This window comes from Hylaeus anthracinus, unplaced genomic scaffold, assembly GCF_026225885.1.
Source record: "Hylaeus anthracinus isolate JK02 unplaced genomic scaffold, UHH_iyHylAnth1.0_haploid 2, whole genome shotgun sequence".
NCBI lineage: Eukaryota > Metazoa > Arthropoda > Insecta > Hymenoptera > Colletidae > Hylaeus > Hylaeus anthracinus.
In genome coordinates, this window is record NW_026534838.1 from 1,626,794 (window position 1) to 1,644,271 (window position 17,478).

At 32.7% G+C, this 17,478-nt stretch overlaps 1 protein-coding gene across 1 annotated transcript; it reads right to left on the bottom strand.

The window, feature by feature from the left end:
* Window positions 1-313: 313 nt before the first annotated feature.
* Window positions 314-16,994, bottom strand: LOC128892963 (uncharacterized). The gene is made up of 6 exons (XM_054153650.1): window positions 16,659-16,994; window positions 13,476-13,578; window positions 1,998-2,033; window positions 1,445-1,700; window positions 882-1,062; window positions 314-800 (listed from the first exon to the last, which is right to left on the bottom strand). Exons 2-6 carry the CDS (start codon window positions 13,561-13,563, stop codon window positions 774-776), a joined length of 588 nt encoding a protein of 195 aa, XP_054009625.1. The 5' UTR covers window positions 13,564-13,578; window positions 16,659-16,994; the 3' UTR covers window positions 314-773.
* Between the last annotated feature and the right edge of the window lie 484 nt (window positions 16,995-17,478).

Here is a 17,478-nt window from a genome sequence, read left to right on the forward strand (position 1 = left end):
GAAATACCTAAGTATATTTAATATTTAAAGGTTAGTATGAATTAATTTACAAATTTGAATTTCTTTATTTTGAAATTTGAGTTTCTTTTTATTTAATTAAATTAGAGTTTATTAGAAGCATTTGTAGACATTATTGAGTGGTTTTTATGCTGTTAAGGGCTATCAAGTGCTGTCAGGTGCTACCGTTTTTTGCATCCTACACTTGTGATTCTAAAACCTATTATTTGTAAATTAATTCATTAAAGTTTCGATGCTGAATGAATAAAACATTAATTACTTAGGTATTACTGGTAACATATCGGTTCTAAAAGCGATATAGATTAATCAAATTGTTATGATACATCTGTGCAAACTTAATGATAAATGGATGTGACTGTAGCATCTGTGCAATGATTAGTTGAGACATGAGCATTAGATGAGTAATTGATATTAATTTCTAGTGGAACGGAGATTTCGTTTTGTTTGCAATAAATGAAGACAAATACGTCATGGAATTATACTATTATCAACAATTCTGCTCTGTAGTGTTTTGTTTTTTGTACAAGTTTGTTCAATAACTATTACTTTTTGTTAAATATTAAATACATATCGTGTGTTCATAAATATGTAACCAGGGATGTTGATTTAAGTATTGATAAGTCGGTCATCCAAGTTTTATTCGAGAAACAGAATCACTAATCGAGTGGTTTAAACAATATTCTTATTAGTTGAATTACAATACATTTATGACAATTTCTATTTTACATTATGTTTTATAATAGTGGTTTATCCGTTCATTTAAAGTTATCGTTGGTATCACTCTGAAAACGATAATGATAAATTAACAAGCAATAATCTGTAATTAATATTAATATTCTGTAATTAATGTAGCTGGCGCTTACCAGAAATTTGAACAGTTCTACGTTCTGTGGTTTGCTGCCTTGTTCATCGTCTCCATTATTCGATATCAATAATATTCCTGGTATTTCTTTTCGCTCGTCGTTAATATTTCCTATAATATCTTGCATATCTTTAATGTTTCTCTTTTTGCCTTGATCTGTATCGTCATTGTTATTTTGATCCCTGAAGAAGTGCCAAAGTAAAGTTATCATAATTATCAAATAGATAAAAATTTAAGAATATAGATAGTGAATGAAACAAAATTGGTTAATTTTTTAAATGAAAGTATCATGATATGACATCAATCAACCTGATTAATGATAGTACATTAAGGGAATAAATACTACTTTTGTCAAAGTTTATAAATAATTCACTTGGCAATGTAAAGTTATCATAATTATCAAATAGTTAAAAATTCAGTAATGTACATATTGAGTGAAACAAAACTGATTAATTTTTTAAATAAAAGCATCATGATATATCAATCAACCTGACTATTACATTAAGGGAATAAATACTACTTCTGTCAAAGTTTATAAATAATTCACTTACAGATACAACTTACCTGATTGGTTCATCATTGATCATATGTGCGTTCAGTTCATTCTCTTCCCAATGCTGCGGTAGGTGCGTTTTTACTTTGAAAGGTCTGTCCCATCTTCCTCTGTACTTGTTGGACGTCAAAGGTCGAGCGATCAGCCGTGACAACACCCATTGTTCCTTCGGAAACGATGGTACCTCTTGCTGTAGGTCGCTCATCGTTTTCGATGTAACGAAATATGCGTTGTTGGCATTATGTCCTCCGCTGCGTTTACCATGACCTGCAACGATGGTAGTAGTACTATGAAATTTGTTTCTGTCACTGGGTGAGCAAATTGGTTCAATTATGGAAAATAATTCCTCGCTGGCAAGTGCTTGTAATCTATTAATTATAGAAAGACCAGAAGAAAATTTTAAATAATTAATACAAGTAGTTACTTCAATTTCAGTTAAGATATTTGACATAACAGGAATATCTGGATTGAAATAATGGTTAAATTGTTAAGAAGTGATATATTTTGAAAAATTTGTGTCATGTATTATGGTCGTAGCGGTTTAAAGAGGAATGGAAGACGTACCTCCCCAACATGAATGCCCATAACTCAGACACGAACCTGTAACAAGAAATAATTCATGGTATTTAATATGTAATAGTCAAATAAAGAAATAATTACATGTTGTTAGATATTGTAGATTAAGTGAGATGTTGGTTAGATATCGAATGGTTTAATTGTAACAATATTACTCTGATCAGCTTTGTTATTTATATTTTTTATTGTATAGAACAATTCCATAAGTTAGTATTCAATAATAATATATTTATTTTCTATATTATTTTGTATTATTATTCTAGATTTTTCTGTATATTAATAATACTATATTTATTCTTTTGAAGTAGATAACATTTGCAAACATATATGAAAATATAACATTCGTTATGTATAGACTGCGAATCTTTATGCAAAATAAAATCTTCGCGAACGTGTCTACAAAAATTGAACGTAAATAGGAATTTATTTTATTCTGCAAATATTATAACATGAACTTTACTTTCAATCTTTTTTATATTCTTCCATATTGTTTGCATTTTGTATAACATTATTATGTATTATCTGCTTTAATTAGTCCTAAGTAATTCGAACATAATAAAATTGAAAAATAAATATTACTATACCTATAACACTGATTCTGATTCCATCTTAAGTAGAAACGTTTAACAATAGTCAGACACGCTCGTGATAAATTATGTTCAGTTGTAGGATCCAAAATAAATTTTAACTAAGTAAGACATAGTAAAATTGAAAAATAAATAGTACTATACCTACAACAATTCAGTAATGCCTACTGACTCCATCTTAAGTAGAAACGTCGAACAATAGTCAGACACCCTCGCCATAGATTGTATTCGCTTATAGATGCCCCAATAAATTTTGAAAATTGATGTTCCCCAAAGCAAAGTCTCTTATCAAAAAATGTTACTTTTTATTTTCTATTTTTTATCACACATAGAATTAGTCTATTCGCGAAACGCAGTGAAGTAGATATAACAAACATAATTTTTAATGAAAAGATAATACGAAAGATTACAGATAGAAATATAAATTGAAAAGCAATAGAAAGTGAATTAAAAAAATAGACACGCGAAGACACGTTTGTGGAATTCTGACGTGCTATGCCTATATCTCCCAATTTTTACGCTGAAAGAAAAACCTAAGGTGGGCGAGCGAATCTCATTAGGGTTCTTTAAATTATACTTCGAACAATACGCGTGTGGGCACTTTCACGGCGAACTAGCTTAATTAAAAACTCAACAGCTTGCCGAAGTGCCTCGTATGCGGAAATGAAAAGTTTCATGAACTTCATTCGGCTGCGTGCATGACGTAACACGCAGGAACGAGCGTTTTATCATCAATTGACTTTTTTATGCTATTATTATATGTGTTAGACGACGTAAATCGCGCTTGAATCAATTTTAGAAATTGAAATGAATTTTAGAAATTGAAAGCAAGCAAAGTTGGAATTTATTTAAGTCGAAAAATATGTTATTGCTTAAATAAATATTGTTTTCTACTACATTGGTGGCAAACAAAATTAACGTATACGACACTCTAATTGAGTGATTCTTGGTGTTTTTATTAGAGTGTTTAATTGTTGTAAAAAACACGTGAAATATATATGAATGACAATTTTAATAAATCAAATTTGAGTTGATAGAAAATGCAACAAAATATCGATAACAATGTGAAACTAAAAATGCATATTTTAAGCTTGATTTACATACAAATTATTATGTTTCGTCAAAGAGTTGATTACTTGGTTTGTAATATTTTTAACAAGGTATTCCAAGTTTAATGCTTGCATAATAATAATGTAAATAAAAATTAGACAATCTTCCTGTACCTTGAAATCAAGAATTTTTAAATATATTCCAAAATATTTATATCACACGAAAACATGATTGCTCAAAGTCGCTGCCTTTACTGTATGTGCTTCTTTATAGTTATCTTTTCTATGTGAAAGATAGAGTAGACGTGTCCAATGATTTCCATGAAAACATGAGAGATGCAGTTGCAGAGTAACCAAACACAATGACGGAGATAAACCATCACAGTAACCAAACAGCATGATGGAAATGACCGTCCACAATCTTGAGCGACTATAACTTTCACTTATGATTCATGTGCATGTGTTTTAACAAATTTCAGTATGTAAATGTCAGCTTCAAGAATTACAAACTGCAGTATATACACGTTTGTCGTGTAGTAAAAATATTATTTTTAACCGAATTTGTAAAAGGAGGAGGTTTCTTAATTCAACATGTATTTTTTTTTTTTAATAATTATAGTTGGCACTGTATCTTCATGAGAGCAATATCGAGAAATTGGAAAAGGTTAATCAATGAAAATGAATTTAAACACGACCTGAATCGCACACTTTTTAATTTCATAAAAATTTGGTTGGTTTTTGAAAAGGGGGTTGAATTTTCTATAGTTGAAAGTAGTCAATCTCAGATTTTTGCTAATAGGGGAAGCCTTGCTAATTTAATAACAGTACTAAAAAACACAGAAATAAATGAAAATTGATTTTCAAATTTTACAGTCAAGATCGATTTTGCAAGCCTCTACTCAATAACACATTTGAAATTCACAAAAATTTTGTAGGATCTCGAAAAGGAGTCGAATTTTAAATAATCAAAAGCAGTCAATTTCTGTCTTTTAATAATAATAAAATAATTTTTTGGAAAAAAAATTTAACCGACTTCGAAAAAGTTACAGTGAAAAGTATGAAATAATTTCTAGTTAATGTAAATGAATACGCACTAGTTCTAGATATAATTACGTAAAAGTATGGGAAAGTGCAGTGAAAATTCTGAAATAATTTCTATTTAAACTGCATTGTTATTCACCATCGTTTCATGAATTTGGTTGAATTATTAAATACATCATATTAAATGCAATGCACCTTTTCGAGGCGGCGCAGATGTAAAAACTTTTTAATTCCGGTTTGGGTTAGCTTTTGATAGAGGCGGCAGTATTGAATGCTGTCAATGTACACATGTTTATTGTCTATGTGGAATTAATAGTTAATGTATATAGTATGTACACGGAAATATAGTTGGAGTAGATTTGGGTCTTTTTTGGAGGGGAGGGGCGGCAATATTGATTACTGCTAATGTATAAACTCTCCCCATGGAAATACTGTATGAATAGGTTTGGGATAGTATTTGGTGACGGCGATATTGAATAGTGTTAATGAATATGATATAGTAATAGCAATAACTAAAGGCCATATTTTTTGGTAAAACCAAGTTTGACAATTTTGAATATACTTAATTTTAAATTCTGCGCCGCCTCCGAAAAAAGTGCATTGCATTTAATATGATGTATTTAATAATTTAACCAAATTCATCAAACGATGGTGAATAATAATGCAGTTTAAATAGAAATTATTTCAGAATTTTCACTGCATTTTCCCATACTTTTACGCAATTATATCTAGAGCTAGTGCGTATTCATATAAATTAACTAGAAATTATTTCATACTTTTCACTGTAACTTTTTTGAAGTCGGTTAAATTTTTTTTCCAAAAAATTATTTTATTTCACTTTTTTTAGTGGCAATCTATAACCAATAGGTTTCATGCAATAACAATAGTTATGAGCAACATACAGGATGACCCAAAAACGTTGAAAATCCTTGAAAGGGGTGGTTCCGGGGCGGGTGGCGTGGTGATTTGAAACAATTTTTCCTTAGCGAAAATAGTGTTCGAGGCTTCGTTAAGGGGATATTCCAGAAACAGAAACACACGACCAATCAGAGCGCGAGTATGCCGGATGAGAGTCTGTGGAGCCTACGCTACCGTCCGCGCTCCACTGGCATACTCGCGCTCTGATTGGTCGGGTATTTCTGTCAATATCTTCTTAACGAAGCCTCGAACAACATTTTCGTTAAGAAAAAATTGTTTCAAGTCAGCCTCCCGAAACACCCTATTCAAGGACAACCAATATTTTTTGGACACCCTGTATAATTGCAAATGGGATTATCAGGAATATATGTGCAACTACATGTGAAAGGATTGATTGCGTTTGGTAAATTCCTTGTCGAGCTACATCAGAGCATAGCAATTTTGCACCAACAATGATTTTAAACAATGAAAGTGTCCATAAATTTTTGCAAATAGAAACATCACGAATTCATCTATTATGAAATGCGGAAGGTTCCATCGCGCTCGGTAATTTCCTCACCGAGTTACATCATATAATAGGAATTTTGCGATAACAATAGTTATAAACAATACAGAAATCCATAAATTTCTGCATCTGTGATCATTGCGAAAACCTCTCCGGCAGCAAAATGTAAGGGGTTACATCGATTGCAGGCCAAATATACGTGAAATAGTACGCTTTTTGCGATGGAAAGAGATATAAAGTGATAAAAAACAAAATAAGGACAAATGTTTTGTTATGGGACCAAATGGCAAATGCTCTTCCAGATGCAAGAAGTTTCATCTGATTGGTCCATCGGTCTCGGAGTAAGAAGCAAGACAACATTTTTCTGTTAAAAAAAAAAAAAACGGGTAAAAAATAACAAATCGCAAACAGTCTTGATAGCAGGATCACCGGGAGAACACGCTCTACAAGATGCAACAGGTTTCATTCTAATTGGTCAAGCCATGTCGGCGTAATCGGCGAATATACATAATCAAAATTACAGTTTTTTGGCAAAAAAACAGGTAAAAAATGACAAATCGCAAAAAGTCGTGATAATGAGACCACCAGGGGGGGGGCATGGTCTACAAGATGCAACAGGATTCATTCCGATTGGTCAAGCCATCTCGGCGTAATCGGTGGACAGACATTAAAAAAAAAAGTATACATGTCGAATTGAGTAACCTCCTCCTTTTCGAAATCGGTTAAAAAATACCTTGTCAGTTGTAGTAATGGTAGTACTAAAATACTCAGAAATAAATAAAAATTTATTTACAAATTTCACAGTCAATGATACCTACAGCAATTCAGTAATGTATACTGATTCCATCTTAAGTAGAAACGTCGAGCAATAGTCAGACACATTCGCCATAGATTATGTTACAGGGGCCCTAATACATTTTAATCGCTTTAAATGCTCTTTAATTGCTTTAAATCTATTATTTTATATAAATTTAAAAATTTAAAAATTGCTTTAAATCTATTATTTTATATAAATTTTTAAGCTTTAAATCTATTACCTACGTGCTTCATCAGTGAAAGCGTTGGCAAATGCTCTACTCAATAACACTTCGTTACACCTAAATTACATGTCAATGAAGCCTTAATGAAATGAGATCCCTATTAAATGGGCATGATAGATGGAATATTAAACGCTTAGGTTCAAATGACAGCCGTAGTCCGTATGAGCGTGCATGGGAAGGACGTACGAGGAAACATCCATTTTCATATCTAGTTCCATCTCGACTGTGTGACAAAGGCGACAATTGGCTTTCCGATTTCAGTGTTTTGCAAGCACCTTCGCTTTCTCAGTGTTTCTCCAGGAAGGTGCATCGAAGACGCACGCGAAAACTTCTTTTTGTCCTGTCAACGGCGTCCAATTGACGCGTGTGCTTTTGTCGCATACAAATTGACGTGAAATACAAGCTTGCGATTCAGCCATTACTGACAGAATTCAAAGTGTGGAAGCATATATTATATATTTTTTATCCGTAATAATATAATATTTGTTTGGAGGAATTTACAAACATGTTTAATGAGGTCATTCGTTGTAATGTAAGGTGAGAGGTTTTCCTTCTTTTTAATGAGTAAGACCACCAATTGAAGACTTAATATTACTGTTATTAAAATGAATAAAATATCCCTAGCATTCAACTTTACTTCTGTGATAATATTAGGTTGTCACAAAATTTTTTTTCGCGACTTGCACTCATTTTCAGTTGTATTGTGTGTCAGTGTTTATATAAATAGACAATCCTATCTCTTATAAGTAGTTGATGTTATAACAGTAATAGAGCAAAATGAATCGTACAGAATTCATTAATGTAATATATATATATAATATAATTCATAAAATCATACATATTACGTATCTTAAACAATTATTAATTTATTAGAATTATATTAAATACTTGTGACACATACTTTAAGTTCATAAAAAAATATAGATAATCGATCTTAAATATGTATAATTAAATAAATACTAAATAAAAATAAATAATTAAAATTAATTACTAAAATACCTCACCAATCAAATACTAACAAAGCTTATTGGATTGGCGGATATTTAAATAATAATATACATAAAATATTGTGTACTATTTATTATATTAATACAACGAATACAACGAAAGAAACTTTCGGGACAACCTAATAACACAGTAACTATTTTTATCAAGCTATAAGTTGTTCATTTCCTCGCAAGTCTGGTATCGCCTATCCGTTTCAAGAGCTCCCGCTGAAAACTGAAACTGATGGGACAACAAAACCTCAGTTTTCAAGGATTAGCTGCAACAGGTTACCACCACCGAACTCCAGGAACGCGTGGAGTTGTTAATCTTATACGCCGTAAACGGAGATTTTGTGTATACAATTAAAATTTAACGCGCCCGATGGAAACCGGGATCGCTAGACCACGGATGATCCCATTAATGAAGTTCCAGGAACCTCGTTATTATTGCTCGTGTTAGTCTTTCTAAAGCTGCCCTTTCTATTATACACGCCCCGTTTATTAACAATTTCTCGACCAGCCTTTTAATTAAGAATAACAATTTTGGAAATTGTGTTAAGCCAGTGTGTAAATATTTGGACTCTATCGCGTGATCTTTCAGGTCTAAAAATAGATTATTTGTGGTAACCCGTTTTATGATAGAATTAAATGATTAACAAAGTTCTAATTAACCCTTTGAAAGTCAATATATATATATTAGAATTCAGTGAAAATTCAGTGAATGAAATGAAGTCAAGAGCCCTGCGTAAAGTGGGTGAAGATTTTTTAAATTCGGAGGTGATAGTTTTAATTCTATCTCAAAGTTTCAGATTGTTATTCCAGTGTTCTTTGAGAAGATACTATTCAGGAACATGGAGAGCATTAATTGTTTGTTAAAGGCAGTCATCGGACATTTGTGTAATTTATACACTACAATCAAAACTTAGCGGACAAATTTTTAAACGGTTTAAAAACATGGAAGTTTTCAACCGATTGGAATTAAACTCCGCGAGGAGTAGTTTTGCAGTGTCCTCTGGGTGTGTGTAAAGTTACATGAGCGAGGGTTGATGCGAAGGGGTTAATTCAGCGCTCTAAAGGGGAGGGTGTAGAAAAACGCCTCTTTGAAACAGGCCAGGGATGACGGAAGGGGTTGAAAAATACAAAAAACCTTTGGGGCGACTCTCCTTGATACCTTCTAGAAAATGCACCCTGTGAAATCCCTCTCGGACCAACGCATCCTCCACAACCTCCCACCCCCTCTAAAATCCACAATTTTTGGACGACGGTCTCGATTTTGAATTCAATGCATTCTCTGGACTCCCTTGATCTAGAAAATGCCATCATCCATACCGTGCTCCCTATAGGCGCCTTTTGGGGGGGTGGAACAGCTTGCAAATTTTCAACCCCCTTCGTAAAAAAACACTTCCACGCATCAGAGGGCGATGAAATTCACTATGTTTGTTCTCGATACGTTAAGGATGAATGCCGAAAAGGTGCCGTTTCGAAAACTGCCCCCGGAGCTGAAGGGAGGGGGCAGAGGCAGGGGTGGTCCACCCTCAAGTGTAAGGGTTGGAACGTTATTTCGTTGCATGGATCATATGTCCAACAGTCCAGGGCATCGGGCTGATACAATTTTGATGTCTTTTTCCCGCGTAAATAGCAATAAAATACGAAAATGTCTTTTTTGGGGGAAAACCTACCCCAACTTCAGGCCCATCTGCAGCGTGAATGAGCAACCCCACGTCAACGCCGTTCATGGTACCAGATGCACGAATGCTTTATTAACAGATACCCAAAAATTCAGATTTTCTCAATCACGCTTTCGTTGTCAAATCGGAGCAGATTTGAAAGAGTAGTTAAGTGTCACTTACTAAGTGAGCCGGCATTCAGAAGCATTAAAGCTTCACCCTGCAGATGGGCCTAAAGTTGGAAGCAAGTTTAAAAAAAAAAATCGACATTTTCGTATTTTATTGCTATTCACGCTGGAAAAAGACATCAAAACTGTGTCAGCCCGATGCCCTGGACTGTTGAACATGTGATCCATGCAACCCCTTCCGTCATTCCTGGCCTGTTTCAAAGAGGCGTTTTTCTACACCCTCCCCTTGCAACCCTCGCCCATGCAATTTTACACACGCCCAGAGGACACTACAAAACTACTCCTCACGGAGTTTAATTCCAATCGGTTGAAAACTTCCATGTTTTTGAACCGTTTAAAAATTTGTTCGCTAAGTTTTGATCGTTAGTGTATATTTGCACTATTCTTGGGAAACAAATGGACAATATACAGGTTTTGTTCCAACAATGTTGGAGGTCCTTGAAAGAGGTGGTTCGGGAGGTGATTTGAAACAACTTTTTCCTTAGCAAAAATGTTGTGCAAGGCTTCGTTAAGGACACATTAACAGAAAACCTCGACCAATCAGAGCGCGAGTATAGCGATGGAGCGGTCGCAGCAGCGTAGCCTATGCGCTATAGATAGCCACAGTAGCATAGTCTATGCGCTATAGATAGCCACAGTAGCATAGTCTATGCGCTAGTCAGTCACAGTAGCGTAGGCTATGCTGTAGACAGCCACAGTAGCATAGTCTACGTCCTAGTCAGTTACAGTAGAATAGTCTACGCGCTAGACAGCCACAGTAGCGTAGGCTACGCGCTATTGACAGCCACAGTAGAATAAGCTACGCTATAGACAGCCACAGTAGAATAGTCTACGCGCTAGTCAGCCATAGTAGTATAATCTACGCACTAGACAGCTACAGTAGCGTAGGCTACGCGCTATAAACAGCGCGCTCTGATTGGTCAAGGTTTTCTGCTAATATCTCCTTAACGAAGCCTCGGACAACTTTTTCGCTAAGGAAAAAGTTGTTCCAAATCACCCTCCGAATCACCCGTCTTAAGGGCCTCCAACATTTGAGTAAAACCCTGTCTATATTTTCAAGGATTTAATAAATTTAATTAATATCCTCGATGCACATAATTACCAAAGCCAACTCTTCATTCTTTTCTTCGTGAAAACATATTTTCTCTCAATTCAAAATTTCTCAAAATTTCTCAAAAAAAATTCTGACATTCTTTATAAGTTGAAAAAAAATTGATTTGTCGAATTTAAAAATTTCATCCGCAAGAAATTCTTTTAAGTAATTTGTTCAGTATGTTTCGATATTGAAATTTAATTATTAACGATGAGTATTATTATGGTATACGTTTTCACTGTACTTGAAATTAAAGATAGGAGCGGAGAATGGTTGCTGTGATTAAGAAACAAAATTTAATAGTTATAAACGCACAGATCGTTCTTTCCTCATATAATCCCACGTTTAGGTAAATTTCGCTAAACTTCGGTAATCTATGAGGCGCTTAATAAGTTTATATCCTGGGAAAGGCGAAGCCGCAATTTTAGTGCACGTAATTACCTTCCATTCGGAAGTAGGAATAATTGCGGAAGTCTTTTTCATATTTGTTTACATTTCGACATAACGAAGGGCGTCGTTCTTCTCTGGGCACAAAGCCGACGGCCATAATTGAAATCAACCGAACCAGTAAGCGTCTTCTTGTTGGTAAAATTACTGTTCTCGTTGCGACTTACATATTTATTGGCTAAGTAAATTTTCCACAAATTATATAAATGTAAAGAAGAATATATAATTTACTTAAACTAGAAAGTTAATTTCTTCATTATCCATAAATACAAATCCAAACACGATCTCAATCGAACCATTTGTAATTTGACAACATTAGAAGATTTACAAAAAAAAATTAATGTATAGATAGTTTTGTAATGTACATTAAAAAATGATTTGTAGATAGTGGACTCATTTTCTTCAAGCAAACCTTCTCCATTCGTCATTAACAATTTCATAAAGATAATCTAGAGCACATAAAAATGTCAATTTTCACTATTGAATAATTTCTTCCATTTATCTTTCTCCTCAGAAAATTCAACGATACCCGATTGAAAATGTAACGTATCGAGATACGATTGTTATTTCTCGTGAAATATTACCAAGAAGTAGGAAGTAAAAGCATGGGTTATGTTTTAGAGACAATCGTATCTGCTTTCTTCTCGCGAAGGATAAAAATTGTCCGTTCCTTTCTAACTTTCGTAATTCGTTTTTATAAAAGTTCGAAAACACGTGCACGGGAAAAGTCAGTGCAACATTTTCCACCGTCATTTACACCCAGGAAGCCAAAGTGTAATGAAAGTCTATCTTTCGCAACCACCGTGGACATTAATCCTTAATTACCAGCTATATCGAAAGTTAACGTTTCTTGTTGGGAAGATATAACGGGTTTATTTAATTTGAGAACGGGATACAGCGGACATATTTACTACCTCTTAATTTTTAATTCTAAAGATCAGTTCAACGGATTATTCATTTATAAAGGTGCCAAGAAATATGTTGCAAATAGGTAGTTTAATTATATTTATTTTAAGTATGGAATATATAGGGCTGGAATAATTTTATATTAATGAGAAGTCATTGCATAATAATTCTGTCTTGATAAGAGCAATATTATTTTATAAATTAACATTATTTGCACAAAAATACATTGCAAAATTTCACTTTATTTCTTATTACTTGTTTTATATGAATGATATATATAAGAACAAATGCGTCATCGCATAAAAAAAACAAAGAAATTGCATAATAATTTTGTCTTTAAAACGAACAATATTATTTTATATATTTGCATTATATTGCACAAAAATGCAGTGCAAAATTTCAACTTATTTCTTATTATCTAATTTATATAAATGAATTATATAAGAACAAATGTGTCATCGCGTAACAAAAATACAAAGAAATTGCATAACAATTTTGCCTCGAAAACAAACAATATTATTTTATATATTAGTATTATATTGCACAAAAATGCATTGGAAAATTTCAATTAATTTCTTATCACCAGGTTTATATAAATGAAATATATAAATCCATTAATTAGACCCAGGCGCGTCATCGCGTCAAAAATTAATGAACTCGTTAATCTCGCAATTATAACTTTTCGAGTGCGTTGATGTCCGAATGTAGATGCGAGTATGTCCGTACATTAAACAAGGAGTATATACAATTTACTTAAACTAGAAAGTTAATTTCTTTATTATTTATAAATCCGAATCCAAACACGACTTCAATCGAACCATTTGTAATTTTACAACAGTAGAAGATTTACATTAAAAAATTAAAGGTATGTAGATAGTTTTAATGAACATTAAAAAATAATTTGTCTGTATCCGTGTCAGTGGTACTAGCAATCAACCCTTTGCGCTCGTATGTCAAGTGAGACTCGACAAAAATGTGTTGAACAACAAAGGGTTGGGAGACAAGTGAAGTTAAGGACAATTAAAATTTGTATACATACCAGCTGCGCAGCCAGCGAAGCAGAAGAGTATCATGAAAGACCAAGTGCGTATGTAAATCGTCACTGAGGTTTCCGAAGTGTTCGCCATGTGACCAATCGCGTTCTGCGTCAACATTAAACAAATTTATAAAATGATTTATTAATTTCGCAATGAGAGCATATGTATGACATATTTAATAATACTAAACAAAGAAATACGATAAAATGTCGATGAATTTTCCATGTAAGTAAATTTTAATATTCCTGTATGTTTTTTTTTTTTAATTATTGATATCATCGGCTGATTTAATAAATAGAAAATAAAAGAGACAGTTATCGTTGACCGAACAATTTATAACGTAGAAGCTATATAAAATGTGCTTTTACGATGTGCAAAGATGTAAAAGGTATGACGGCTTCGGTTAGCTTCGATATATTAATTTCCGGTTCGCTGTATTTTTTCCATGAAAAGTAAACTTTAATCAAACCAATACCTGACCTATTTGTATCAAAATTATCAAATGTTACTAAATTCGTAATGGAAAGTGCAAAGTTTATTCTATCCTAATTAAGTATTTTTTAATATAATATAGAGTGGTCAGCATCAATTTTAAATAACAGTAATTTGTTATTCAATTATCAATTTTAATTTCTATCTGCCACATATGTAACACTAGTCTACACTTCTTAAATATCAAATAAATAAAACACGAAGTTATCATGTATATTAAAAAAATGAATTGCATTAATTCCAGTCATCATTATTTCTTTTTTAAAGATTGCTTTCATGTCAAAATTAATGCTCAGCTAAGTAAGTATTTTTTGTATTTTAATATAGTGGTCAGCATCAATTTTGAATAACAATAATTTCCCACCTGTCAAAAGAGCATGTGAGAAAAAGTTTCAAACTAAATTTTTAATAATTAAATCTTTAGTATCATATATCTTTTTTTCTCAAAATGATATCAGTTTGTAAATTTACCCTTGCATCTCGTGGAACGAGGAGAAAATGTAACACGCGTAAAACTAGCTTTTGCTTGATTAAAGTTTATTAAAAGCAATGGACAACACCGTAACGTGTAATAACTTCGTCAAATTTTATCAAATCGTTCAAAATTTATTCAATGTTTAGGCGAATATTGAACATTAAAATAAAGATTACGTAATTATGCAATTTGTGCATCGCTGTCATAATCATTATTATATTTAATACATCAAGTCCAAAGAAATGACTCGCGTACAAGACTGTGTTTCTTCAGTTTAATTTCGCGAAAATAATATGAAAAAATGTACGCTTCCATTTCTAATAAATGCATTTCCTACAGAAGCTACTCAAGAAGGCATGCTCAATTCTAGTACAAACATTTTCACACTCTCCTCGAATTACATCTCGTTTCATCTTTTAAGTTGCTTTTCCTTTCAAGCTTTCATTTTGAAAGGAAGAAGAATTCAGCACAGATATAAAAGAGGAGTTGGACTGGCCATAATTTCCATACTAGAAGGATCAGGTAATGTATGTCTCGAAACAGTTGTACCAGATGTAAAAGAATAAAAAATGACAGTCAGAAAAAAAGTTTAGATATTAAAATTTGACAGGTTGAAAATTATTGTTATTCAAAATTGATGCTAATCAGTGTATATATTATATTGAAAAATACTTGATTAGCAGAGAATTAATTTTGACATGAAAGCAATCTTTAAAAAAGAAATAATGATGACTGGAATTAATGCAATTCATTTTTTTAATATACATGATAACTTCGTGTTTTATTTATTTAATGTTTAAAAAGTGTAGACTAGTGTTGCATATGTGGCAGGTAGAAATTAAAATTGACAGGTAGAAAATGATTGTTATTCAAAATTGATGCTGACCACTCTACATTAGAATACAAAAAATACTTATTTAGCTGAGAATTAATTTTGACATGAAAGCAATCTTTAAAAAAGAAATAATGATGACTGGAATTAATGCAATTCATTTTTATAATATACATGATAACTTCGTGTGTTATTTATTTGATATTTAAAAAGTGTACACTAGTGTTGCATATGTATCATTCAGATCATTCGACTCTTTTGCTTAATTCATAGACTATATTAAATAAAATTAAAATGGCACACTCCATATGCATAATACTCATTGTTCAACTTCGGATCGTTCCACACGATATGACACGGTCCCATCGAGTTCAAATAACTTTTGAAAAATACACGATGAAACGAATTTTGATGTCACGTGAAGTTGACGTTTTTGGAGTCGTGTCAGTTTTCTTGCGGGACTGCCATACGTGACAGGTAACAATCGACGTAAAAAATGAAAGAAACGATGTACAAATATAAATATAATATTTACAAATAAAGATATTCACCTTTGACGAAAATAAATTTAATAACCACAAACTTTTGCTGGTATAGGGTAAATAAAATGTTAAATTTTTGGGGAAAAATCGAAAGAGAATACAAATGTAAGACTTTATAATGGTCTTCGATTTTTAAGGGGAAACGATACAGTCAAATTGTTTAGAAACAAAATTATCAGTTGGAAATAAAATTCCAATAGTTCTCACTATTTCTTACAAAACAATTCTATAGTATTTACAAGTATTTACAAACTACTAACACAGTCATAAATAAACAGTCATAGTCAACACAGTCATAGAGAAAGTTAAAATTGAATGTGATAAAGGGGTACCACAGGATAATAAGCTGGAAAATGAAGTAATATTTGAACATTTCTTCTGAAGACTGATATGTAATGCCCAATTTTTTTAGATTAATCTTTTTCTGATAAAATTTATACTATACTAAAACACACTTATACAATAACATTCATGTACATAGAGAAAGCATGACATTAATAATAAAGTTACTATCATTCCGAGATAATTAATCAAATTACCATAATTTAAATGTGTCAAATTCTACAAATTATTTTGACTTTCAGCTAAATAAAAAAGATATTATACCGAGTGTCACAATGCTAATCTTCGCTAAGAACAAATGGAACGTTTCCTGAAGATCTACTTATACGAAAAAATGAAGTATAAATTCAACACTGGTTTTAATTTAACGCATGTGGGCTCAGATAACAGATAAACATCGAAGAAAATTACACACCAGGCTTGAAAAAAAATGTTTCCAAAGGCTACTTGATTTACCAGCCCGGTCACCCCGTCACAACCCCTCGGTGCGTTTATTATTCACCTTTCGGATACGTGGAAGGAAGATCGAGGACGACGACAGAGAAATTTACGTGGAAGTAACAGGTCCTGTTGCACGGGTTCACCAATTCGAAATTCCACGCTCCGGCTGCGGAGGATCTCGATCGAAGGGCTCGACGAGTAAACTCGAAGGCGTTGGGACGCAGGTCGGGTGCTTTTATAGACACGTCTGGTATATGGTGGAGCATGGTGGTGCATGGTGGGGCTGGTGATCCGCGCGCCTTCGAAGCGCGCACCTGCGTAGGTGGATAAGGGCTGTTCTAGCCCGCGAAATCCGAGAACAGGACGCCTCTGCATGTTTTTACCCAATTGCTCATTTGCGTTTACCAATTTTATCCACTCCTGTTTCAATGGAAAATGTTCATTTGGAACTTTTGAAGCGCATCGTAAATCTGTTTTAATATTCTACATTTCTAAAAGTAGTTTTTAAAATGTAAAGTAAGTTTTAACATCCTCACATTCTGACATCATCATACAATTTTCTGGAATTCTATTTTGATGGATAATATTGTATTGGAATTTTTGAAGGGCATTGGCACATTTTTTTTTAAATATTCTGTACCTTTAAAAGTAGTTTTCAAAGTGTAAAGTAAGCTTTGACATCCTTACACAATTTTCTGGAATTCTATTTTAATAGAAAATATTGTTTTAGAATTTTTGAAGGGTATAATGAAATTTGTTTTAATATTCTTCATTTCCAAAAGTAGTCCTTAAAGTGTAAAATAAGCTTTGACATCATTACACAATTTTCTGGAATTCTATTTTGATAGAAAATATTGTTTTGGAATTTTTGAAGAGCATCG

What these genes read in the sequence shown, in the direction of transcription:
- LOC128892963 (XM_054153650.1), bottom strand. Translation starts at nt 13,563, where the DNA reads ATGGCGAACACTTCGGAAACCTCAGTGACGATTTACATACGCACTTGG. An exon ending in CTTCGCTGGCTGCGCAGCTG is followed by an intron (nt 2,034 to 13,475) that starts GTATGTATACAA and finishes TTCTTGTTACAG; the next exon opens with GTTCGTGTCTGAGTTATGGG. An exon ending in TGGGCATTCATGTTGGGGAG is followed by an intron (nt 1,701 to 1,997) that starts GTACGTCTTCCA and finishes CCATCGTTGCAG; the next exon opens with GTCATGGTAAACGCAGCGGA.